Below are 25,326 nucleotides of genomic sequence, written 5' to 3' on the forward strand. Positions count from 1 at the left end.
TCCTGGCCCCACCCTAATGTCTCCTGGCTCCACCCCCAAAGTCCCCAGACATTTCTCAAATTGGACTTGGCAACCCTGAAAACGTGTGTCTCAATTTTCCGTAGTAACTAGTGCTTTGGGCTGCTCTGAAAACAAACAAACAAAAGAGTATTAAAAACGACAGACAGTAAATCTCAAATCGTGTAAAACGTGGGACTTCTAACAGCGGTCAGCAGATTTCCCAACTGCAGAGGAAGCAGCATTAAGCTGCCGTTTTTTTTTTTAAGGAAACGAATAGAAAACTCCGAGCTAATAAAACTAGTCGTTAATAATAACTTAGCGGTAATAAGATCAGTGCGCGACAATAAAGACCATCAGTGCCAATTAAAGTTTCCGTTGGATGGAAATCAGGGCAAAACCATATTAGAAGCTCTCTGGAATAAAAAGCCTTAGCGAATCTTTGCAGGGCTTCCTTCGTAGCAGGAACTCCTTTGTCTATTAGGTCACACACCCCTGATGTAGCCAATCCTCCTGGAGCTTACAAGGCTCTCCTTACAGGGCCTACTGTAAGCTCCAAGAAGATTGGCTACATGAGAGGGGTGTGGCCTAATATGCAAAGCAGTTCGTGCTACAAAAAAAAAGCCCTCGATCTTTGGAAAGCCAGGAAGGGGGGAGGCTAGCGATGTCTCCTGGGGCAGGGAGTTCCACAGTCTGGAGTAGGCTTGCCAACCTCCAGGTAGGGCCTGGAAATCTCCCAGCATTGTGACTGGTCTTTGGACAATGGAGATTTGTCCACATGTGGACAACGGCTGTTTTGGAGGGTGGACTCTATGGCACTGTGCACTTGCAGAGGTCCCTCCCCTAACCAAACCCCACCCTCCCCAGGCTCCACCCCCAAAATCTCCAGGCATTTCCCAGCCAGGAGTTGGCAACCCTAGTGGAGGCGACAGGTGAAAAAGCTGCCCCTGCTTTCTTCTGGGTCTTGGAAACTAAGATCTGACCCTGGAAACAGGATCTTGCATTTTCCCTTGATTGTATCTGCATGTTGATCAAGTAAAACGTGTCCTGATGGAGTGAGTGAGTGATAAACTTGAGGGGGGATTTAGGGGGAGGTGTTTGTGAGTATCCTGCATTGTCCAGGGGGTTGGACTAGATGACCCTGGAGGTCCCTTCCAACTCTAGGATTCTAAAAGCAAGAATGTGATTTTCCTTTTCAAGGGTTGTGTACCAGGGCTGGGGAACCTTTTTTCTGCCAAGGGCCATTTGGATATTTATAACATCATTTGCGGGCCATACAAAATTATCAATTTAAAAATCAGCACTCCGCCGAGGGAGGATGATTCAGGCCGGCAAAATTAATGCAAATAATTGTTTTTTCTATTTAAAGTCATGCGGGGAGAGCCTAATTTGGCACCCACACATGCTGACCCATGGGGCCTCGGGGAAAGGTCTTTCACATCACCCACATCACTGACCCACCGCTCTAGGCAAATGTCTAGGTACAGGGCTTTTTTTTGGTAGAAAAAGCCCAGCAGGAACTCATTAGCATAGTAGACCACATTGCATAATATTAGCATATGAGGTCACACACTCATTAGCATATTAGGTCACACACTCATTAGCATATTAGGCCACACCATCTGGGATAATCAAGTGCAAATTGAACCAGTGGTAACTGGCTCTCACCCCCCACCCCTGCCAGCCCTCCCTCCCTTCATGCGGCAGCTGCAGCTGCTCCCAGCAGACCTTTAAAGGCACCCACATACCCCAGCAGCAGTCCTTCACAATGCCCACCACTCAGGCTCCACAAAGAGAGAGAGGAGGAGGGAGAAAGGGGAGAAAGAGAAATAAAGAAATGGGGGGAAGAAAAAAAAGGGAAAGAAAGAAAAAGGGAAGATATGGAATGAAATGAAAATAAAGAAATGGAAAGAAAGGGAAACAAAGAAATGGGGGGGGGGTGGAACTTACCTGAACTGTGACAGTGACTTTTCCAGGCCCCCACAGTGATCCCTGCTGGCCAGCCAGGCCCCGGGGAGGCTGCCACGTGGCTCGGCTCAGCCCAGCAATCCCCGAGGGCCAGACCAAGTGATCTCGAGGGCCGTAAATGGCCCTTGGGCTGAATGTTCCCCACTCCTGTTGCGTACTTCAGAACGCCACTTGCTTGGGGTTCATAGCGGGGGTGCTTACAGTGCACAGCTTTGTGCAATAGATCCAGGTGGGCAGCCGTGTCGGTCTGAAGCAGTAGGACAAAGTAGGAGTCAACCAGCGCCTTTAAGAGTGGACCGACAAAGTTTTATTCGGAATGTAAGCTTTCATGTGCATGCATACTTCTTCAGACGAGGGGATGGGGTACAGTGAGCAGAACTTACATGTAACTGGTGGGCGGTGGTTAAGAATGCAAATTGATGCAAAGTTAGGGTCCGATGGCAAAACAGTGCAATAAACAGCTTGAAAGACCATTTGGTCTGGATAGCATTTGCGTGGGAAACCAATGAAAGGTAATAAAAGTTGCCTGTCAATTGCTCTTTCTACAAGTCTCGGCAAAACAAAAGGACATGTAGGTATTTCCTAGTGATGTGCAGTGTTTCCTAGCTGTGTGCAGTGCTTGTTGATTTCTCAAAACCGTCTGGTTGGCCACTGTGGAAAACAGAATGAGGAACTAGATGGGCACCACAGTCAGTTTGCCTAGGGTGCCAAAAAAACCCCATCCAGGCCACCATACCGAGTAAATTTGGCCTTGCGGGTCACCGTACCGAAAAAGCTGGGCACCTCAAGGTTGCCCATCGGATAGCACATGCCTGATCACTACCAGAAAAGACGGTGAAAGGGCCACTAATCTGACCAAGGGGCTGGATTACTGAGAGACAGAGGAGCCCTATGGAAAAAAGCGAATAAAAGCTAGGAAGACAGCATATTAAAAGAAATGCTTCTCATCTCTGAATCATTTGGCGATTGCCGGTTCAGGACAGACAAAAGGAAGTCATCTCGAAGCGGAGTGTGACTAAGTTTATGGAATTTCTCGCCATGAGGTGCGGTGACGATGGAACACTTAGCTTATGAGGATTTCGAACAGGGTTCCCAAACCCTTGCTGGGGGCCAGGGATCCCCCACTCTGGGGCCTCTTTCTTCCCAGAGCCGATGTGCTGGTCAGCAGGGGTGGGTTACCGGCGGGCGACTGAGGCCTAGGCCGCTGTCACCAGCTATGTGGCGACAGCGCTTCCGGTCAGGACTTTTTTTGTAGCAGGAACTCCTTTGCATATTAGGCCCCACCCCCTGATGTAGCCAATCCTCCTGGAGCTTACAGAAGGGCCTGAACGAAGAGCCCTGTAAGCTCTTGGAGGACTGGCTGCATCAGGGGTGTGTGGCCTAATATGCAGGAGTGGAATTCTAGAAGAGCTCCTTTGCATAATAGGCCACACCCCCTGATGCAGCCAGTCCTCCTGGAGCTGACAGTAGGCCCTGTACGAAGAGCCCTGTAAGCTCTTGGAGGATTGGCTACATCAGGGGTGTGTGACCCTGAGCTTTTTTTTGTAGCAGGAACACCTTTGCATATTAGGCCACACCCCTGATGTAGCCAATCCTGTACTAAGAGCCCTGTAAGCTCTTGGAGGATTGGCTACATCAGGGGTGTGTGGCCGAATATGCAGAGGAGTTCCTGTTACAAAAAACAGCCCTGCTTCCGGTGCATGCTGGGAAGTGACGACATCAAGTCGATGGCGACAGAGGCCTCGGCCTCCATTTGCTACCAGTGTGTCCCCACCCCCCCGCATCCTCTGCCGCATGCCAGTGGGTGCCATGGAAAGTTTCAAAGAAGTGAACTGAATTCAAGAGGGAGAAATCCAGACGATACGGGCAGGTTCAGTGCCAGCATACTGTCAAATCTGACACTGGAGAGAGACACACCGGGAACGCTGTCACCGCCAGGCCAGTTTGGTGTAGTGATTAAGTGTGCGGGCTCTTACCTGGGAGAACCGGGTTTGATTCCCCACTCCTCCACCTACAGCTGCTGAAATGGCCTTGGGTCAGCCATAGCTCTCGCAGAGATGTCCTTGAAAGGGCGGCTTCAGAGAGAGCTCTCTCAGCCCCACCTACATCACAGGGTGACTGTTGTGGGGGAGGAAGGTAGAGGAGATTGTGACCGCTCTGGGACTCTGTTTTTGAAAGGGCAGTTTCTGGGGGAGCTCTCAGACCCACCCACTTCACAGGGTGTCTGTTGTGGGGGGAGGAAGGTAGAGGAGATTGTGACCGCTCTGGGACTCTGTCCTTGAAAGGGCAGCTTCTGGGAGAATTATATCAGCCCCACCTACCTCACAGTCACAGGGTGTCTGTTGTGGGGGGGTGGGGAGAAGGTAAAGCAGATTGTGACCGCTCTGAGACTCTAAGATGCAGAGTATAGGGCGGGTTATAAATCCAGTATCATCTTAATCTTATTCTTCATCTCTTGTGTGAGCGCTCAAGGGACTGACTGTTGTTGGAAACAAAGCACTGGGGCTGGATGGCCTTTATTTATTTATTTTATTTAGTCGATTTGTATTCCACCCTTTCCCAAGAAAGGGCTCAGGGGAGACACCATCATTTTAGAATAACAATTTAAATTATGCAGTTAAAAACAAAATAAAATAGCGGTACATCAAGCAAGGAGAAGAATCTTGAGAATCCCTTGGACTGCAAGACGATCCAATCAGTCAGTCCTAAGGGGCATCAACCCAGACTGTTCCCTGGAAGGACAGATCCTGAAGCTGAAGCTCATGCTTTGGCCACCCAATGAGAAGGCAGCACTCCCTGGAGAAGATCCTGATGCTGGGAAAGACAGAAGGCAAAAGAAGAAGGGGACAGCAAAAGATGAGATGGCTGGACAGCATTACTGATGTCACAAACACGAATTTGAGCAGACTTCGGAGGATGGTGAAAGACAGCAGGAGGGCCTGGCGTGACTTTGTCCAGGGGGTCGCAGGGAGTCGGACTCGACTGTGCGAATGAACAACAACATATCAAGCAATACACAAGTTTTAAACCAACTTGTAGATGGTGGCACAGTTGATACATTTGCAGCATGCGAAGGTCTGTAGCTGTGGTTAACGGTAACGCAGCAGGGTGGTGTCATTAAGTCTAATCCGAGCCAGTTTGATGTGGCGGTTGAGAGCGGCGGACTGTAATCTGGAGAGCCACGTTTGATTCACCCCACTCCTCCACCTGCAGCTGGCGTTGTGACCTTGGGTCATTCACAAGTTCGCTCGAGCAGTTCTCGAAAGCTCTCTCAGCCCCGCCTACCTTACAGAGGGTGTCTGTTGTGGGGTAGGCGAAAGGAAGAGAAAGGAGATTGTAAACTGCTCTGAGACCTTGAATGAAGGGCAGAGTATAATCCAATATCTTCCTCCTCCTCCTTCTGTTTTGAAAAGCATCTCTCTTTATGCTGAAAGATGAACGGGTTCAGCTTCCCACAATCCCTTGCATCAGGAGGTTTGGGAACAGAACTGACTTGAACCAGAATCATTGCTCAGTCTGGACTGTGTCTCTGTGCTTCCCCTGGGTCTTTTGCCGAGTCTGCCATCTGCTGCTCACACCGGACATTGCAGCCCACGATCCTGTCTCCTGGGTGGTTCTCTGCTGCGCTTACAGTCCTCTCTAACATTTCCTGTCCCCTCCCCAAACCATGCCTTCCACAGGGTCTGTCTCCAAAAATTCTCCAGGTATTTCCCCAGCCAGAGCTGGCAAATGTAACCTCAGTACTTGTAAATGGCCCAGGCCTACTTTGAGGATGGGATTTAAATTTTGCCAACGTGAGGTAAATTCGAATCCAGTAGCGCCCTAGAAACCGACAAGATTTTTGGCGGGTGAGCTGTCGAGAGTCAAATCTCCCTTCATCAGATATGAGAGCATTGACTCTCGAAAGCATATACCTTAAAAAATATTTTTGCTTTCCAGCGTACTGCTGGACTCCAATCTAGTGGTTCTTCCTGACTGGTAGAGCGGTTCCTCGGTGGAACAAGCTTCTTCGGGAGGTGGTGGGCTCTCCTTCCTTGGAGGTTTTGAAAGAGAGGCTAGATGGCCATCTGACAGCAATTCAGATCCTGTGAATTTAAAGGTAAAAAGGTAGTCTCCTGTGCAAGCACCAGTCGTTTCCGACTCTGGGGTGACGTTGCTTTCATATCATTTTCATGGCAGACTTTTTTTATGGGGTGGTTTGCCATTGCTTTCCCCAGTCATCTACACTTTCCCCCCAGCAAGCTGGGAACTCATTTTACCGACCTTGGAAGGCTGAGTCAACCTGAGCCAGCTACCTGAAACTAGCTTCCACTGGCATCAAACTCAGGTCATGAGCAGATAGTTCAGATTGCAGTACTGCAGCTTTACCACTCTGCGCCACGGGGCTCTGTGAATCTGAGAAGTGTGCATCTGATATTGAGAAGTGTACTACCCATGAATGTATAGGGTAGTATAGGGTTGCCAATCCCCAGGTAGGGGCAGGGGATTCCCCCAGTTTGAAGGCCCAGTGAATTTAGGGGGAGGTATTTGTGAGCTTCCTGCATTGTGCAGGGGGTTGGACTAGATGACCATGGAGGTCCCTTCCAACTCTATGATTCTATGAAATTAAATCAAAATAGTTTCCTGCTCAATATTAGGAAGAACTTCCTGACTGTTAGAGCCGTTCCTCAGCAGAACAGGCTTCCTCGGGAGGTGGTGGGCTCTCCTTCCTTGGAGGTTTTTCCACAGAGGCTGGATGGCCATCTGACAGCAATGAGGATCCTGTGAATTTAAGGGAAGGTATTTGTGAGTTTCCTTTATGGTGCAGGGGGTTGGACTAGATGACCCTGGAAGTCCCTTCCAACTCTATTATTTTACGATTTTACTATGGACCAACACAGCTGCCTTCTAAAACGATGCAGAGTATTTAAATTGGAATTGGAATTTTCCCCCCAGAAAGCCCACATTGCTGTCCACAGGTAGCCATAGAAAGGGTGGAGAGATCCCTGGGAAAAGCGGGTTGGTTCTGACCTTGAAAAGACTATATAAGGCCATCAGAATTGTCATGTAGTTAATGATGTGGGGGGGGTGGAAATGGGCTTCGCTTTTCTGGATCAGGTCAAGGGGCCATCTGGTCCAGCATTCTGTTTCCATCTTCAGCCAGCAAGATGCCCTCTGGGTCTTGGCAGACAGGGTGTGACGGTGATACTGAGAAGTGTACATCTGATACTACCCATGAATATGGAGGCTACATTTTGCTATAGGGTCGCCAATCCCCGGGTAGGGTCAGGGGATTTCCCTGGTTTGGAGGCCCTTCCACCCTCTTCAGGGTTATCAGAAAGTGGGGGGGAGGGAAATGTCTGCCGGGCACTCCCATTATTCTCTATGGAGACCAATTCCCATAGGGTATAATGGTGAAGTGATCCATGGGTATCTGGGGGGGGGGGGAGCTGTTGGGTTTTTTTTGATGGAGGCACCAAATTTGCAGCATAGCTTCTGATGCCTCTCTTCAAAAGACCCTCCAAGTTTCAAAAAGATTGGACCAGGGGGTCCAATTCTATGAGCCCCAAGAGAAGGTGCCCCTATCTTTCATGATTTCCAGTGCAGGGAAGCCATTTAAAAAGTGTGCACTCCCTTTTAATGCGATGGCCAGAAGTTCCTTTGGAGTTCAAGCATGCTTGTCAAAATGTTGCTACTGGCTCCACCCCCAGTGCCTCCAGATATTTCTTGAACTGGACTTGGCAACTCTGTTTTGCTATTTTGACCAAGGGGGAGAGCAATCCAGAGAGGTTCATGATATTTTGTCAGCCTAAGAACATAAGAACGTAAGAGAAGCCATGCTGGATCAAGCCAATGGCAATAGTCCAACACTCTGTGTCACACAGTGCCCAAAAGACCCAGGTGCCATCAGGAGGTCCATCAGTGGGGCCAGGGCATTAGAAGCCCTCCCACTGTGCCCCCACAAGCACCCAGAAGACAGAGCATCACTGCCCTAGACATAAGAACATAAGAGAAGCCATGTTGGATCAGGCCAGTGGCCCATCCAGTCCAACATTCCATGTCACACAGTGCCCAAAAGACCCAGGTGCCATCAGAAGGTCCATTAGTGGGGCCAGGACAGTAGAAGTCCTCACATTGTTGCCCTCCCCCCACAAAGCACCAAGAATACAGAGCATCACTGCCCCAGACTGAGAGCCATCTATACCTTGTTGCTAATAGCCACTGATGGACCTCTGCTCCATATGTTTATTCAATCCCCTCTGAAAGCTGGCTATGCTTGTAGCCCAGGTGCTATCAGGAGGTCCATCAGTGGGGCCAGAACATTAGAAACCCTCCCACTGTTTCCCCTCCCAAGCACCAAGAATACAGAGCATGCCTGCCTCAGACATAAGAACATAATGTTGTTGTTAGCCGCCCTGAGCCTGCCTCAGCAGGGAGGGCGGGATATAAATAAAAGGTATTATTATTATTATTATTATTATTATAGAAGCCATGTTGCATCAGGCCAATGGCCCATCCAGTCCAACACTCTGTGTCACATAAGAGAAGCCATGTTGGATCAGGCCAGTGGCCCATCCAGTCCAACACTCTGTGTCACGTAAGAACATAGGAGAAGCCATGTTGGATCAGGCCAGTAGCCCATCCAGTCCAACACTCTGTGTCACATAAGAACATAAGAGAAGCCATGATGGATCAGGCCAATGGCCTATCCAGTCCAACACTCTGTGTCACATAAGAACATAAGAGAAGCCATGATGGATCAGGCCAATGGCCTATCCAGTCCAACACTGTGTCACATAAGAACATAAGAGAAGCCCTGTTGGATCAGGCCAATGGCCCATTCAGTCCAACACTGTGTCACATAAGAACATAAGAGAAGCCCTGTTGGATCAGGCCAATGGCCCATCCAGTCCAATACTGTGTCACATAAGAACATAAGAGCAGCCCTGTTGGATCAGGCCAGTGGCCCATCCACTCCAACACTGTGTCACATAAGAGAAGCCCTGTTGGATCAGGCCAGTGGCCCATCCACTCCAACACTGTGTCACATAAGAACATAAGAGAAGCCCTGTTGGATCAGGCCAATGGCCCATCCAGTCCAACACTGTGTCACATAAGAGAAGCCCTGTTGGATCATGCCAGTGGCCCATCCAGTCCAACACTGTGTCACATAAGAACATAAGAGAAGCCCTGTTGGATCAGGCCAATGGCCCATCCAGTCCAACACTGTGTCACATAAGAGAAGCCCTGTTGGATCAGGCCAGTGGCCCATCCAGTCCAACACTGTGTCACATAAGAACATAAGAGAAGCCATGTTGCACCAGGGCAATGGCCCATCCAGTCCAACACTCTGTGTCACACAGTGGCCAATATATGTGTGTGTGTGTGTGTGTGTATACACACACACATACATACATATACACATATATATATACACCCCCTACACACACACATATATAAATTAATTGTATACACATATGAATATTGATCTTTACTTGTTTACTTCAGTAATTAATAAAAAATGTCAATATGTTGAAAGCAGCCAAGCGGCACCTTTGGAAGGCGCCACTCAGCCGCTTTCAACCCGAAAGTGACTGGCTCCACTAAAACAGTGTGCTGAGCTTAGCGCAGGAGGAGCACTCTTTGTGGGTAAGGGGGCACCTAGTGGCGCCCTCAGATGGGGTAGTACCCCAGGCCGCCACCTACCACACCGACTCCCACACGCTGGCCCTGGAGCCGTAGTGGCCCCCCTCTTCTCCAGACTGAACGTCCCCAAGTCCCTCAGCCTTTCCTCCTAAGGCTTTTTGGGCTCCAGGCCACTGATCATCCTCGTCGCTTCCCCTTTCTGGAGAATCTTCAAAATCCTAGCATCTGCACCCTTCGGGAATATCGCCTAGCAATTTATTCAGACTCAGTTTCAGGGCTTAGGATGAAGTGGGCAGAGATGTAAGAGATCTGGAGCTCTGTTCTAACGTGATGGGTACTGACGCCAATTCTTCTTTATGACAGTGTTCTACTTACCGCTCCCCTGGTGGCTCTGATCTATGGTACACTAAACCCATACAAAATGCAAACACCACACCAGAGAAAGTGTGGTTGCATAAGGAGGAACTCGTGGCTTGCTCGGAGGTTGAGTTAGCACAGTTCTCCCGCAGGGATACCACATGGTTTCAATATTCTTTATATTACTGGGAGGGATAAAGTGGGGCTCTATAATGTAATCATTTGTCTATTGTCTGGCTAAGGATTCTTTGGTTTTCCCAGAGCGTTTGGGTGAGTTATGCTGGCTAGAAAATTAGAAAGAGGAATGGAAGGCATGGATTGGCTGTTGGAATTCTAATCTTATCTGTAGTGCTGTTGTAAGATGTAGAGCATTTTGTGCTTTTCAGGACTGAAAACCACTACAGATAAGATTAGAATTCCAACAGCCAATCCATATGCAAAAGAACCTCCTTGGGAAAGCTCCTCTATTAGCATGTCACAGCCTGGGAAGCTCCTACAAGAAAATGACTCAGCCTCACCCCACCTTCCTGAGTAGATATAAATTAGCTTCCTACCGTCATCTTCTCACTTTGATACAGAGAGAATTCTAGCCTTCTGCGTTAGACCTCTGGGGATGCCAGTCACAGCTGCAGGCGAAACATCAGGTTCTTCAATGCCAAGATCATGGCTATGCAGCCCGGAAAATCTACAACAACTAATGCAGAGAATTGTCTTATCAAAGGACCTGGGAAAGAAGGGGTTTTCACTAGGGTGAATAGCAGGTGGCTTTTCCACATTTGGTGTGACCTATTTTTTCCTCCAAGCAGCCCCATGGCGCAGAGTTGTAAGAGCTGCAGTACTGCATTTCAAGCTCTCTGCTCACAATCAGGGTTCGATTCCAGTGGAAGCTGGGTTCAGGTAGCCGGCTCAGGGTTAACTCAGCCTTCCATCTTTCCGAGGTCACCAAAACTGAGTACCCAGCTTGCTGGGGTAAAAGTGTAGATGACTGGGGAAGATAATGGCAAACCACCCTGTTAAAAAGTCTGCCGTGAAAACATTGCGATACGACGTCTTTCCAGAGTCGGAAACGACTGGTGCTTGTGCAGGGGACTACCGTTACCTTTAATCCTTCCTCCACTTTTACTCGGTCACAAAACTAACTGGAATAAGCAATTTTGCACTGTGCAAGATCTATCGTGAGAGAACTAAGCAGAACAGTCCATTTGTTTGTGCAGATTTGTGTGTGTTTGCCCCCAGAACTCAAAATCTGGGTTTTCCAATAGTCGGATTTGAGGCACTTCCTAGAAGAATATTTTTTTCAAAATTATGCCACGTTCTAGCTTTTGCAAGTTAACACCAAAAAAAAAAAAAAAGGCTGTGAGATATTTTGGTTACATTTCCGCAGTTTCTTAAAAGGGTATTTGGTTTCCATTCTCAAACTTTTTGCAAAAAAAAGCTTGATGAAACGTCTTAATCCCTGCTCTCTGGAAGATATATATTTTTCACGACCCCGATATGAAGTCTTTCCATTGGCTTTGTCTTCCCTGTTTAGTTGCTTCAATGTGGTTTGCCGTTCTCTCTCGGCGATCTCCGTCTCTACCAATTTTGGTATTTGGCAAGAATCTCACCTCGCTTTTGCACATTTCATCGCGCTGAGGTTATAGACTATCATCATTCCATGAGGTTTTGCTCTGTTTCTTCACAGTGAGTCATATGGTTCTGATGTAGCTGCTGATGTAGCGTTTTTCAGACCGAGGAATGACAATCAAGCTGAGTGGCTTTATGTGTGTTTTGCATTTGGGGTTAGGTTTTTCTTTTCCTTTTTTTTGATCCTGTAGCGCTTTGCAGTAAAGGGAATGTGGGCTGACTGAGTTCCAAGCGTTGAGTATTGGTGGGAAACCGGCTCAGTTCTGGCGGGCAGCCCGCAGTTGTTGGTTTTCCTGTTCATGGGGAGAGAAGAAATTGAGGGGAGGAATTGCGATTCGATCATCGAGTGGGAATACTGTGTCTGGTCCTGTATCTCATCTTCAGCATGGGGCTTCTTTGCACCTTCTTGTGATTGCTTCCACTTCAACAGTTTGGTGTAGTGCTGAAGTGTGTGGACTCTTATCTGGGAAGGACCGGGTTTGATTCCCCACTCCTCCGCTTGCAGCTGCTGGAATGGCCTTGGGTCAGCCATAGCTCTCACAGAGCTGTCCTTGAAAGGGCAGCTTCTGTCAGAGTTCTCTCAGCCCCACCTACCTCACAGGGTGTATGTTGAGAGGGGAGAGGTAAAGGAGACTTTGACCACTCTGAGATTCAGAGTATAGGGCGGGGTATAAATCCAATATCATCATCTTCTTCTCCTTCTCCTCCTCCTTCTAGTTCTTCTTCTCCTCCTCCTTCTAGTTCTCCTTCTTCTCCTCCTCCTCCTTCTTCTCCTTCTCCAACATGCATCAAAGCTAGCATTTGCTTTGTCTTGGTCCAGCATAGGCACCCCGTTTAGACATTTAGGCTCATTTTACAAGAGCTAGGACTCAGGTAGAATTTCCAGCTCCACCTGGAAATTTTAGGGTGGGAGGGCAGGGTTTGGGGAGGGCAAGGACTTCAATGGGGGGAAATGTAATGGAGTCCACTTTTCATATTCTCTCATGAACTGATCCTTTGCCTCTTGGAGATCAGTTATAATCCCAGGAGAGAGCCACAGATTTGGAAGGGACCTCCAGGGACATCTACTCCAGGGGTGGCCAAACTGCAGCTTGGAAGCCACATGTGGCCAGGGCTTTTTTTGGTAGGAAAAAAGCCCAGCAGGGACTCATTTGCATATTGGGTCACCCCTCATGGCATCACCATTGCTTCACACAGGACTTTGTTGTAGGAAAGCCCAGCAGGAACTCATTTGCATATTAGGCCACTCCCCATGACATCACCATTGTTTCACACAAGACCTTTTTTGATGAAAAATCCAGCAGGAACTCATTTGCCTATTAGGCCACACCCCTGACACCAAGCCATCCAGAACCGCGTTCCAGTGGATTCCTGCAACAAATTGTGTTAGTCTTGAAGGTGTTCCTGGGCTGTTGCTCTTTTCTGGAGAGCCAGTTTGGTGTAGTGGTTAAGTGTGCAGACTCTTATCTGGGAGAACCGGGTTTGATTCCCCTCTCCTCCACTTGTACCTGCTAGCATAGCCTTGGGTCAGCCATAGCTCTGGCAGAGGTTGTCCTTGAAAGGGCAGCTGCTATGAGAGCCCTCTTTGCCTCACAGGGTGTCTGTTGTGGGGGAGGAAGGGAAAGGAGATTGTAGGCCGCTCTGAGACTCTGTCCTTGAAAGGGCAGCTCCTGTGAGAGCCCTCTCAGCCCCACTCACCTCACAGGATATTTGTTGTAGGGGAGGAAGGGAAAGGAGATTGTAGGCCGATCTGAGACTCTGTCTTTGAAAGGACAGCTGCTGTGAGAGCCCTCTCTGCCCCACCCACCTCACAGGGTGTCTGTTGTGGGAGAGGAGATCGTAGGTCGCTCTGAGACTCTATCCTTGAAAGGGCAGCTGATGTGAGAGCCCTCTCAGCCCCACCCATCTCACAGGGCGTCTGTTGTGGGGGAGGAAGGGAAAGGAGATTGTGAGCCACTCTGAGACTCTTTGGAGTGGAGGGTGGGATATAAATCTAATATCTTTTCCTCCTTCTACTGCTACAGAAAAACAAACGCAGCTACCCATCTGGCCCGTAAAAAAGCACTGCACAAATCTATCCGGGAAGAAGCTTCCTTCCCTTAACAGCTTCCCCGAGAACTGTCTCACGCATCCTTTGGCAACTCATTGTGGAATTTGCTCTAAGGGCAGCCTGACTCCTTGCCTCGATTTGCAAGGACCTTGCTAGTTTCACCTGGCCAACCGTGGGGGGATAGGGTTGCCAGATCTGGGTTGAGAAACTCCAGGAGATTTCAGGGACGGAGCCTGGGGAAGACCCCCGTCAGTGGGGTACAGCACCACAGAGCCTCCCCTCCAAAGCAGCCCTTTTTCTCCAGGGGAGCTGATTTCGGTAGTCTGGAGATGAGCTGTCATTTTGGGGGATCCCCAGGTCCTGCCTGGAGGCTGGCATCCCTAACTTCAGGCATAAGTGAAGTCCAAATTCTGGCCTGCTTTTGGGCTCATTCCCGGTGACCCTGCTTTTTCTCCTCCCCACTAGTAGCTGTCCATGCGAACCTGTGCTGGGGTACGGATGGGATGGAATGGAATGGAATGGAATGTCGGATTCCACATGGCTTTCGAGAAGGATTAAGGGGTCTTAGAGTGGATAGAAACAAAGGAGCGCAAGTGCCTGTAGCTCCGCGAGCACTTGTTTACTTTTAGCATGCATTAATGATGTGAGAAATGATGCATCGGCTCCGAACAGGGCAAAAGGGGCCAGATTTTTGCAGCTTGCGCAAATCATTCCAGCTGGCAAACGCCAAAGACGGCTTGCAAAGAGGATAATGGGAAAGGATGTGTCAAAAAAGCCACCCGTCATCTTCGGCCAAATGTCTGGCGAAGACTAACTTGTCGATACCGGTGTGAATGAATGCACGCAGAACGGGGGGAGGAGAGGAGACGCGCCGTGCATGTACGACAGCGGCTGGTCTTGCTAGAGAGCTGCTGTGAGAGAGAGAGAGAGAATCAGGGCAAGGATAAGGACATCAGAAGAGCCCTGCTGGATCAGACCAGTGAGGGTTCATCTAGTCCAGCATCCTGTCTCATACTGTGGCCAGCCAGTTCCTCTGGAGGGCCAGCAACAGGGCAGAGAGGCTGAGGCCTTCATAAGAACATCAGAAGAGCCCTGCTGGATCAGACCAGCGGTCCATCTAATCCAGCATTGTGTCTCACACAGTGGCCAACCAGTTCCTCTGAAGGGCCAACAACAGGGCATAGAGGACGAGGCCTTCATAAGAACATCAGAAGAGCCCTGCTGGATCAGACCAGTGGTTCATCTAGTCCAGCATCCCATCTCACGCAGTAACCAGCCAGTTCCTCTGGAGGGCCAACAACAGGGCCTGGAGGTCAAGGCCTTCATAAGAACATCAGAAGAGCCCTGATAGATCAGACCAGTGAGGGTCCATCTAGTCCAGCATCCTGTCTCACACAGTGGCCAGCCAATTCCTCTGGAGGGACAATAACAGGGCAGAGAGGCCGAGGCCTTCATAAGAACATCAGAAGAGCCCTGATAGATCAGACCAGTGAGGGTCCATCCAGTCCAGCATCCCGTCTCACGCAGTAACCAACCAGTTCCTCTGGAGGGCCAACAACAGGGCCTGGAGGCCAAGGCCTTCATGAGAACCTTGGCCCTGCTGGATCAGACCAGGGGCCCATCTAGTCCAGCATCCTGCCTCACACTACATCCAGCCTGTTCCTCTGGAGCAGTGGACCCCAACCTTTTTTGCACCAAGGACCGGTTTTGTGGAAGACAATTTTTCCATGGACCAGGGTGGGGGTTTTGTGAGACAGGATGCTAGACTAGATGGACCACTGGTTTATATCCAGCAGGGCTCTCCTATGAAGGCCTCGACCTCTCTTCCCTGTTGTTGGCCCTCCAGAGAAACTGACTGGTCCCTGGGTGAGACAGGATGCTGGAACAGATGGACCAGTGGTCTGATTCACCAGGGTTCTTCTGATGTTCTTATGAAGTCCTCAGCCTCTGTGCCCTGTTGTTGTATCTCCAGAGGAACTAGCTGGTCCCTGTGTGAGACAGGATACTGGACTAGATGGGCCACTGGTCTGACCCAGCACAGCTCTCTTATGAAGGCCTCAACCTCTCTTCCCTGTTGTTGGCCCTCCAGGGAAACTGGCTGGTCCTTGGGTGAGACAGGATGCTGGAACAGATGGACCACTGGTCTGATCCACCAGGGTTCTTCTGATGTTCTTATGAAGGCCTCAGCCTCTGTGCCCTGTTGTTGACAGTCCAGAGGAGCTGGCTGGCCATAGTGTGAGACAGGATGCTAGACCAGATGGATCATTGGACTGATCCAACAGGGCTTTATTCTGATATTCTTAATCGAAACACACTAGCCATAAGACTTACTCAATTTCATGGGTCACTCTCCAGGGTGCTCCAGGGCTCTAGACTTTGTCTCCCCCACCAATTCTCCCCCCCCCCAGCAGTCTCAGGAAAGGGAAAGAGTGATCCTTGAGACCCAGTGTGGGGTGTAGTGGTAAAGAGGGGTAAACTCAAATTTGGAGACCCAGGTTTGCTTCCCCACTCCTCCTCCACATGAAGTTGGGTGACCTTGGGCCAGTCCCCGTTCTCCTAGGAGCCTGTTATAGGGAGACTAAGGGAAAGACGTTATCCAATCCCCTCTTGAAGCTGAGGGAAAGGCTTATCCAATCCCCTCTTGAAGCTGAGGGAAAGGCTTATCCAATCCTCTCTTGAAGCTGAGGGAAGGGCTTATCCAATCCCCTCTTGAAGCTGAGGGAAAGGCTTATCCAGTCCCCTCTTGAAGCTGAGGGAAAGGCTTATCCAATCCCCTCTAGAAGCTGAGGGAAGGGCTTATCCAATCCCCTCTTGAAGCTGAGGGAAGGGCTTATCCAATCCCCTCTTGAAGCTGAGGGAAGGGCTTATCCAGTCCCCTCTTGAAGCTGAGGGAAAGGGCTTATCCAATCCCCTCTTGAAGCTGAGGGAAGGGCTTATCCAGTCCCCTCTTGAAGCTGAGGGAAAGGCTTATCCAATCCCCTCTTGAAGCTGAGGGAAAGGCTTATCCAGTCCCTTCTTGAAGCTGAGGGGAAGGTCTTATCCAATCCCCTCTTGAAGCTGAGGGAAGGGCTTATCCAATCCCCTCTTGAACTGAGGGAAAGGCTTATCCAGTCCCCTCTTGAAGCTGAGGGGAAGGGCTTATCCAATCCCCTCTTGAAGCTGAGGGAAAGGCTTATCCAGTCCCTTCTTGAAGCTGAGGGGAAGGTCTTATCCAATCCCCTCTTGAAGCTGAGGGAAGGGCTTATCCAGTCCCCTCTTGAACTGAGGGAAAGGCTTATCCAGTCCCCTCTTGAAGCTGAGGGGAAGGGCTTATCCAATCCCCTCTTGAAGCTGAGGGAAGGGCTTATCCAATCTCCTCTTGAAACTGAGGGAAAGGGTGATGCCAAAAACGTCACTCCTGAAGAGAGGGAAAAGGTGGGGTATAAAAACCGAGTCTTCTTCTTCCCAAATATCATGGTGGTTGACTGTCTAGAGACCCTGAATCTTCTCTGTGTGTAATCCCTCCCGACTGCCATATTTTAAGGGGAAGGGAGGGAGAAAACCATTGTTTGTTTTCCAGCTTGATCAAAGCCAGGGAGAAAACCCCTGCTGTTATTCCCTGAAAGGAAAGTGAACATGCAACACAGATGGCTGGTCTGGCGGGACAGCACTCTTGCGGCTTTCCAAGGGAAAGCAGATCGTGCATTCAGAAGAAGTCGCAGCGGAGGATGCAGCAGCCCAGGAGGCGCTGAACGGTTCCAACAGGGCAGCCCCTGCTGAAACAGGAAGCTCACAACTTAGGGGTGCCATGTCCTCCCTGCCTACTGGTGGGGGATGCAGGGGGTAGGCTCCTGTTCTCCTGATGTAGCCAGATCCAGCATGGAGAACTCAGAAGAAGAAAATGCAAGTGAACACCTACAAAAAAAGAAAGATTTGGGTTGTCCGGTCTCCCCGGGCAACGGTGGGGAGCTGGGGGAGCTAGGGAGGTCAAATCCAGGTTGGGAAACATAAGAACAGAAGAGAAGCCATGTTGGATCAGGCCAATGGTCCACCCAGTCCAACACTCTGTGTCACACAGTGGCCAAAAAACCAGGTGCCATCCGAAGGCCCACCAGTGGGGCCAAGACACTAGAAGCCCTCCCACTGTGCCTCCCCCAAGCACCAAGAATACAGAGCATCACTGCCCCAGACACAAGAATGTAATAGAAGCCATGTTGGATCAGGCCAATGGCCCATCCAGTCCAGCACTCTGTGTCACACAGTTGCCAAAAAAACCCAGGTGCCATCAGGAGGTACATCAGTGGGGCCAGGACACTAGAAGCCCCCTCCCCTGTGCCCCCCGAAGCACCAAGAATACAGAGCATCACTGCCCCAGACACAAGAATGTAAGAGAAGCCATTTTGGATCAGACCAATGGCCCATCCAGTCCAACACTCTGTGTCACACAGTAGCCCAAAAAAAACAGGCGCCATAGGGAGGTCCACCATTGGGGCCAGGACACTAGAAGCCCTCTCACTTTGCCCCCCCCAAGCACCAAGAATACAGAGCATTCTTTTAAAATTACTTTCTCCTCTGTGGCCATAGTGGCATGAGGAAGAGTTCCATCTCTCTGCTTCATATGTTTCGTTTATTTTCCCAATTTTTGTGGGGGGAAAAATTAAAAAGTTTGTCAAATCTTAGAATTCCACAAAATTCTCACAAGGGGTTTGAACAATGGAGCCCAGAAGCAAGTATTTTGGAGGGGGTGGTGAGAAAGAAAGAAAGCACAATAAAATTTAGAAGTTCCGGAGCTCTACTCTTGTGAGCTCCTGCCCAAAATGAGGCCTGAGTAGGGAGATGATGATGATGGTATTGGATTTATTTCCCACCCTATACTATGAATTTCAGAGTCTCAGAACGGCTCACAATCTCCTTTATCTTCCTCCTCCACAACAGACACCCTGTGAGGTGGGTGGGGCTGAGAGAGCTCTGACAGCAGCTGCCATTTCAAGGACAACTCCTGCAGGAGCTATGCTTTAAGAGTTTTATTAGTTTTCAGAAAAGAAAAAGGGGAAAGGGAAATAGAAAGCAGTACTACATACACCAATATGAATATAGTACATTCTGCATGTCTCTATATCATTAAAATAAAGTGTTTTACAGTATTGTAGCATGTTTAGCCTAGTGATCTATATAAAATATTCTAAGCATTGTAAGTCCTCGCTTAAACTATCTATTTTGGATTGTTTTTCTCATACCTATAATAGAAAATAACCAGAGTTCACACCAGCAAAATTTGAAGTGTCTAACCACACATATAACTTAAGAACATAAGAACATAAGAGAAGCCATGTTGGATCAGGCCAACGGCCCATCCAGTCCAACACTCTGTGTCACACAGTGGCAAAAAATTTTATATATACACACACACTGTGGCTAATAGCCACTGATGGACCTGTGCTCCATATTTTTATCTAAACCTCTCTTGAAGGTGGCTATACTTGTGGCCGCCACCACCTCCTGTGGCAGTGAATTCCACATGTTAATCACCCTTTGGGTGAAGAAGTACTTCCTTTTATCCGTTTTAACCTGTCTGCTCAGCAATTTCATCGAATGCCCACGAGTTCTTGTATTGTGAGAAAGGGAGAAAAGTACTTCTTTCTCTACTTTCTCCATCCCATGCATTATCTTGTAAACCTCTATCATGTCACCCCGCAGTCGACGTTTCTCCAAGCTAAAGAGTCCCAAGCGCTCAACCTTTCTTCATAGGGAAAGTGCTCCAGCCCTTTAATCATTCTAGTTGCCCTTCTCTGGACTTTCTCCAATGCTATAATATCCTTTTTGAGGTGTGGCGACCAGAACTGCACACAGTACTCCAAATGAGACCACACTATCGATTTATACAGGGGCATTATGATACTGGCTGATTTGTTTTCAATTCCCTTCCTAATAATTCCCAGCATGGCGTTGGCCTTTTTTATTGCAAACGCACACTGTCTTTACATTTTCAGTGAGTTATCTACCACGACCCCAAGATCTCTCTCTTGGTCCGTCTCTGCCAGTTCACACCCCATCAACTTGTATTTGTAGCTGGGATTCTTGGCCCCAATGTGCATTACTTTGCACTTGGCCACATTGAACCGCATCTGCCATGTTGATGCCCACTCACCCAGCCTCAACAGATCCCTTTGGAGTTCCTCACAATCCTCTCTGGTTCTCACCACCCTGGACAATTTAGTGTCATCCGCAAACTTGGCCACTTCACTGCTCACTCCCAACTCTAAATCATTTATGAACAAGTTAAAGAGCATGGGACCCAGTACCGAGCCCTGCGGCACCCCACTGCTTACCGTCCTCCACTGCGAAGACTGCCCATTTATACTCACCCTCTGCTTCCTATTACTCAGCCAGTTTTTGATCCACAAGAGGACCTGTCCTTTTACTTCTCCCAGTATTTTCTTGCTTCTTCCTTGGATTTCCCAGCAAGTAACCCCTGCGAGAGCTATGGCTGACCCAAGGCCATTCCAGCAAGTGGAGGAGTGGGGAGTCAAACCTGGTTCTCCCAGATATGAGTCCATGCGCTTAACTACTACACCAAACTGGTGACAGAGAATCCACCATCCAAAGCTGCTGCCCCCCCCCACCCTGAGGAGCTGGTTTCTGTAATCTGGAGGTCAGCTGTGATTCCAGGAAAGCTCCAGGCTCCACCAGGAAGTTGGCAACACTGCCTTCCCCCCACTCATTCACCACGTAGCGGCCTGAGGAATCAGTTGGCAAAGGGGCATAGAGGCAAGTGAGGAAAGAACTTGGACCGTTTCCTTCCTTCTCTCCTAGCAGCTCTTGGTGTGTGTTTTTGTGTGCAAAACATAATTAAGTTAATTGAAAAGCATTTGTTTTGTTTTTTTCACGACAATAGTCTTGCCTGTTCCTGTAGAGGCCACCTGGCATGCTGAGAGCCCACTTAAGATATTTTAAAAAGGAGCAATTGTGGAGCAATTTGTAAACTCTCGTGCCATTCGAGGTTGCAAAAATTATAATGTGTCTCCTTTTTCATCGATTATCTAGTACAGGGGCGGCCAAACTGCGGCTCCGGAGCCACATGTGGCTCTTTAATGCTTATTGTGTGGCTCTCGAAGCCCCCGTTTCCATTTCAGATGGTTTGGAGAAAGCATTTGTCTCTTTAAAGCACTTCTCCAATCCAAGTCAGCCGGTGGCTTGGAGAATTTATTTAAAGTTAAAGTTGCTTTCTTTCCACTATTTGCCTTCCTTCCTTGCGACTCTCAAGCATCTGACATTCATGTCTTGCGGCTCTCAAACCTCTGACATTTATTCTAAGTGAACATATGAAGCTGCCTTATACTGAATCAGACCCTCGGTCCATCAAAGTCAGTATTGTCTACTCAGACTGGCAGCGGCTCTCCAGGGTCTCAAGCTGAGGTTTTTCACACCTATTTACCTGGAACCTTTTTTGGAGATGCCAGGGATTGAACCTGGGACCTTCTGCTTACCAAGCAGATGCTCTACCACTGAGCCACCTTCCCTCGCTCTTGCACTGAGCAAGTTTGGCCACCCCTGCTCTAGTACTTAGATTGGAGCGAGCCAGTCTGGTTGCATTTATATCTATATGGCAGGGGTGGCCAACGGTAGCTCTCCGGATGGTGTTTTGTTTTGTTTTTTGCCTACAACTCCCATCAGCCCCAGCCAGCATGACTGATGGCTGGGGCTGATGGGAGTTGCAGGCAAAAAAAAAAGAAACATCCGGAGAGCTACCGTTGGCCACCCCTGCTATATGGGGTTGGCGGTAGAGGAAAGTCTTGCCAAATCGCAGCTGATTTATGGCGACCCATAAAGTTTTCAAGGCAAGAGATGTTCAGAAGTGGTTTGCCATTGCCTGCCTCTGCGTAGCAACCTCTGTCTGCGTAGCGACCTGCCTCTGCGTAGCAACCTGCGTAGCAGTCTCCCAACCTGCTCCCATCCAAATACCGCGTAGCAGTAAGAAGACAGGACTTTAATTTGGTACCTGTTATCAGCTGCTAGGACTTTGTACGCGCAGCTTTGGAAGCAAGAAAAAATACCAGAGAAATGGGAATGGACCATGAAAGTTTTATCGTGGTGTGAAATGGACAAATTAACCAGAACACTAAGAGACTATGATCTAGAGATATTCAAAAGGGAGTGGAGAAAATTTAAAGGATATATGGAGAAAACTTGGAAAGTAAAGAAATATTGGACAATTTTTTAGTTGTAAGAATATATATATGGAACTTTGTGCAGTCAGAAGTGCCTTTAGTATGGATTTGAACTTATAACCCTGGGGAAGTCAACATTGGAGGGAGGGGGGACGGAAATGTCATATGGGTTAATGTGAAAAAAGAAAAAAAAATTAAGAAATAGAAAAGCTTTGTAACCATATGCTACCAATAAATTGTTTAAAACACAAATACCGCGTAGCAGTCTCCCATCCAAATACTAACCAGGGCTGAACTCTGCTTAGCTTCTGAGATCTGATGAGATCGAGCTAGCCTGGGCCATCCGGATCAGGGAAGAGACATTCAAGGGTGGTTTTGCCATTGCCTTCTTCTGGAGCCCTGGAATTGGTGGTCTCCCGCCCAAATACTAACCATGTGCGACCCTGCATAACTTCTGAGATCTGACTAGCTCAGATTAGCCTAGGGCCCGTGGCCAGGAATGTCAAGCTTATTTGTTATGAGGGCCGCAGCTGACCTTGTCAGGCTGGGCCATGTCATTGTGGGAGATAAAATGTAATGCCAGATAGCAGAGTAGGGTTGCCAAGTCTAATTCAGAAAATATCTGGGGACTTTGGGGGTGGAGCCAGGAGACTTTGGGGCCAGACTTTCCCGTTCCCAAAATAAATGCATAAAAATACAGGAGTGCAGTTCACCTGAATAGTCATCGTTTCCTCGTCCCCCCCAGCAGCTGCAATTCCAGGAAATGAAAGTGTAAGCACACAAAAAGCAGCCAAAACGCACAGAGTTTGCAAGCTCACGTTTTTGTGATCTCAATAGGGCTTCACTCACAGGAACTGCTGTTCTTCAGCCTAACATAGGCAAACAAAAGGGAGAGAGAGTTGGAGTTTTCCTCTATCCCATAAACAGGTTCCTATACAAAGACTGTGAAAACAAAGCAAAACAAGCACAGAGACGGACACACACTATTACTGCCTCCCCTACAAAGGCTTGTGAAAAGTGCACTCTCCCTCTCACTGGGTCTGGTTCCTCCACAACGACATCTGACAATTACAGGGGCTACGCTGCTCGCTCTCTCTCTCTCTCTCTCACACACACTCTTAATACTGTGAGACGAAAGCAAAACAAATGGAGGCTCTGCTTCTGACCCTTCCCCATGAAGTACTTCCTGCTCAACTTTAAAGGGGCATGCACACACAAAGAGGCATTTTAAAATGGGACCTGTTTGCAGGTTTCTTAACCTGCAGGAGATCTAGAGATACTGGTGGCTGTTGGGGTGTGGCTTCCCCCCTGCCAGCCAGCTGGCTTGGAGCAGGGGGAAGCTTATAAAACTTGGGGATCCCCCACTGGGACCTGAGGATTGGGAAGCCTATAGCAGAGATATAAACTTTATAAAGGACACAACCAAGGACAATAAAAACGCTTAAAACATTAGCATGTGTTGGTCTTAAAGGTGCTTTCTTTGTATCTCTCCCATGGGATCCAGAGAACTGGGCAAAGGAAGCTCTGGCTCTTTCTTTTCTTCCCCCAGGAACCAGGAGGGGGAGGAGCCTCAGCCAATAAAAGAAAGAGAGGCTTGGCTCAGTATCTCTGCTGTTCGATTGAGAGAGCCTCACAAAGCAAGCTCTCTCTTCTCCCCCCTTCCTCCCCAAAGGGAGGAATCTCAGAAAATAGAGGTTTTGCTCTGTAGCTCTGCTGTGTGATTGAGAGAGCCTCACAAAGCAAGCTGAAATGCAGAAGGAAGCAAGAGATGGGGAGAAGGAAGCAGATGACAGCCAGGCCCTCAAGGGCCTGATAGGAGCCCTCTGGGGGCCTGATTTGGCCCCCAGGCTTTATGTTTGACACCCCTGGCCTAGGCTATCTAGATCAGGTATATATGTCTGGTACATCTTTGTCCTATCCTTCCTTCAGGGTGCCTCGGGAAGCATACAAGGTTCTCCCAGCCCCATTTTAGCTCTTGCAACTGTCCTGGGAGCTGGGTTAGGATTTGAACCTGGATATCGCAGATCCTAACCCCACACTCTCACCACTGTGCAGCCCCGGATTGGAAGTAGAAGGAGGAGCATCTGAACTGAGGGCCTTTGGCAGACTTAGCTAATTGTTCAGTGGATCATTTTCAGGCGCTTGGGTATTCTGTCCATAGAAGGATGTCTATGGAGAGCCAGTTTGGTGTAGTGGTTTAGTGTATGGACTTTTATCTGGGACAGCCGGGTTTGATTCCCCACTCCTCCACTTGCAGCTGCTAGAATGGCTGTGAGTTAGTCATAGCTCTGGCAGAGGTTGTCCTTGAAAGGGCAGCTTCTGAGAGAGCTTTCTCAGCCCCACCCACCTCACAGGGTTTGATTCCCCACTCCTCCACTTGTAGCTATTGGAATGGCCTTGGGTTAGCCATAGCTCTGGCAGAGGTTGTCCTTGAAAGGGCAGCTGCTGTGAAAGCCCTCTCAGTCCCACCCACCTCACAGGGTGGCTGTTGGGGGGAGGGAGAAGATCTAGGAAAGGGGTGGGGAACAGTGGCTCTCCAGATGTTTTTTGCCTACAACTCCCATCAGCCCCAGCCAGCATGGCCAATGGCTGGGGCTGATGGGAGTTGTAGGCAAAAAACATCAGGAGAGCCACTGTTCCCCGCCCCTGATCTAGGAGATCGTAAGCCACTGAGTCTATGATTCAGAGTGAAGGGCGGGATATAAATCTGCAATCTTCTTCTTCTACTCTGACTTCTGCCTAACTGGCAACCCATCTTTTTCCCTCAGTATTGGTACGAGGGAGAGGAAGTGGGGGAGCTGCCACTGGACTTCGACGTCATTTGGGATGGAGACTTTGCCATCGATAAGCTGCCTGGATTCAAAGGTACCATCCTCCAGTTTCTAGAGCTTGTCTGTCATAAAGAGGAGCCTTAAACTTGATTTCTGATCTATCTTTCTTTTGCTTTGGGGATTGCGGAACGTCAATTTCCTGGGGGTGGAGGTGGGAAGTGCTGTCCCATTGCATCCAGAGCTTTTTTTTTTTGTAGCAGGAACTTCTTTGCATTTTAGGTCACACACCCCTGATACAGCCAATCCTCCTGGAGCTTAGAGTAGGTCCTATAAGAAGAGCCCTGCAAGCTCTTGGAGGATTGGCTGCATCAGGGGTGTGTGGCCTAAAATGCAAAGGAGTTCCTGCTACAAAAAAAGAAGCCCTGGCTCCTCCTAGTGGATTTACTACATTTGTGGCATTGTAGAACCTGACATTTCGCCAGCAGCTGTGACTGCCATCCTCAGAGGTATAACACAGAAGGCTAGAGTTCTCTCTGTGTCAAAGTGAGAAGAAGATAGTAGGCAGGTAATTTATATGGGTGGGATGGCGACTAAGTGGTAGAGCATCTGCTTGGTATGCAAAAGGTCTCAGGTTTACTCCCCGGCATCGCCAACTAAAAAGGGTCCGGGCAAATAGGTGTGAAAAACCTCAGCTTGAGACCCTGGAGAGCCGCTGCCAGTCTGAATAGACAATACTGACTCTGATGGACTGAGGGTCTGATTCTGTATCTGATTCTGTATTCTG

At 48.9% G+C, this 25,326-nt stretch overlaps 1 protein-coding gene across 1 annotated transcript in view; it reads left to right on the top strand.

The window, feature by feature from the left end:
* PLXNA3 (plexin A3) overlaps positions 1-25,326 on the top strand; it is a 142,509-nt gene that overhangs the window by 47,203 nt on the left and 69,980 nt on the right. Inside the window, 1 exon segment of the mRNA XM_060252484.1 lies at positions 24,540-24,636. Within this exon segment, the coding sequence (XP_060108467.1) occupies positions 24,540-24,636 (97 nt within the window).

This window comes from Heteronotia binoei, chromosome 13 (assembly GCF_032191835.1).
Source record: "Heteronotia binoei isolate CCM8104 ecotype False Entrance Well chromosome 13, APGP_CSIRO_Hbin_v1, whole genome shotgun sequence".
Taxonomy (NCBI): Eukaryota; Metazoa; Chordata; class Lepidosauria; order Squamata; family Gekkonidae; genus Heteronotia; species Heteronotia binoei.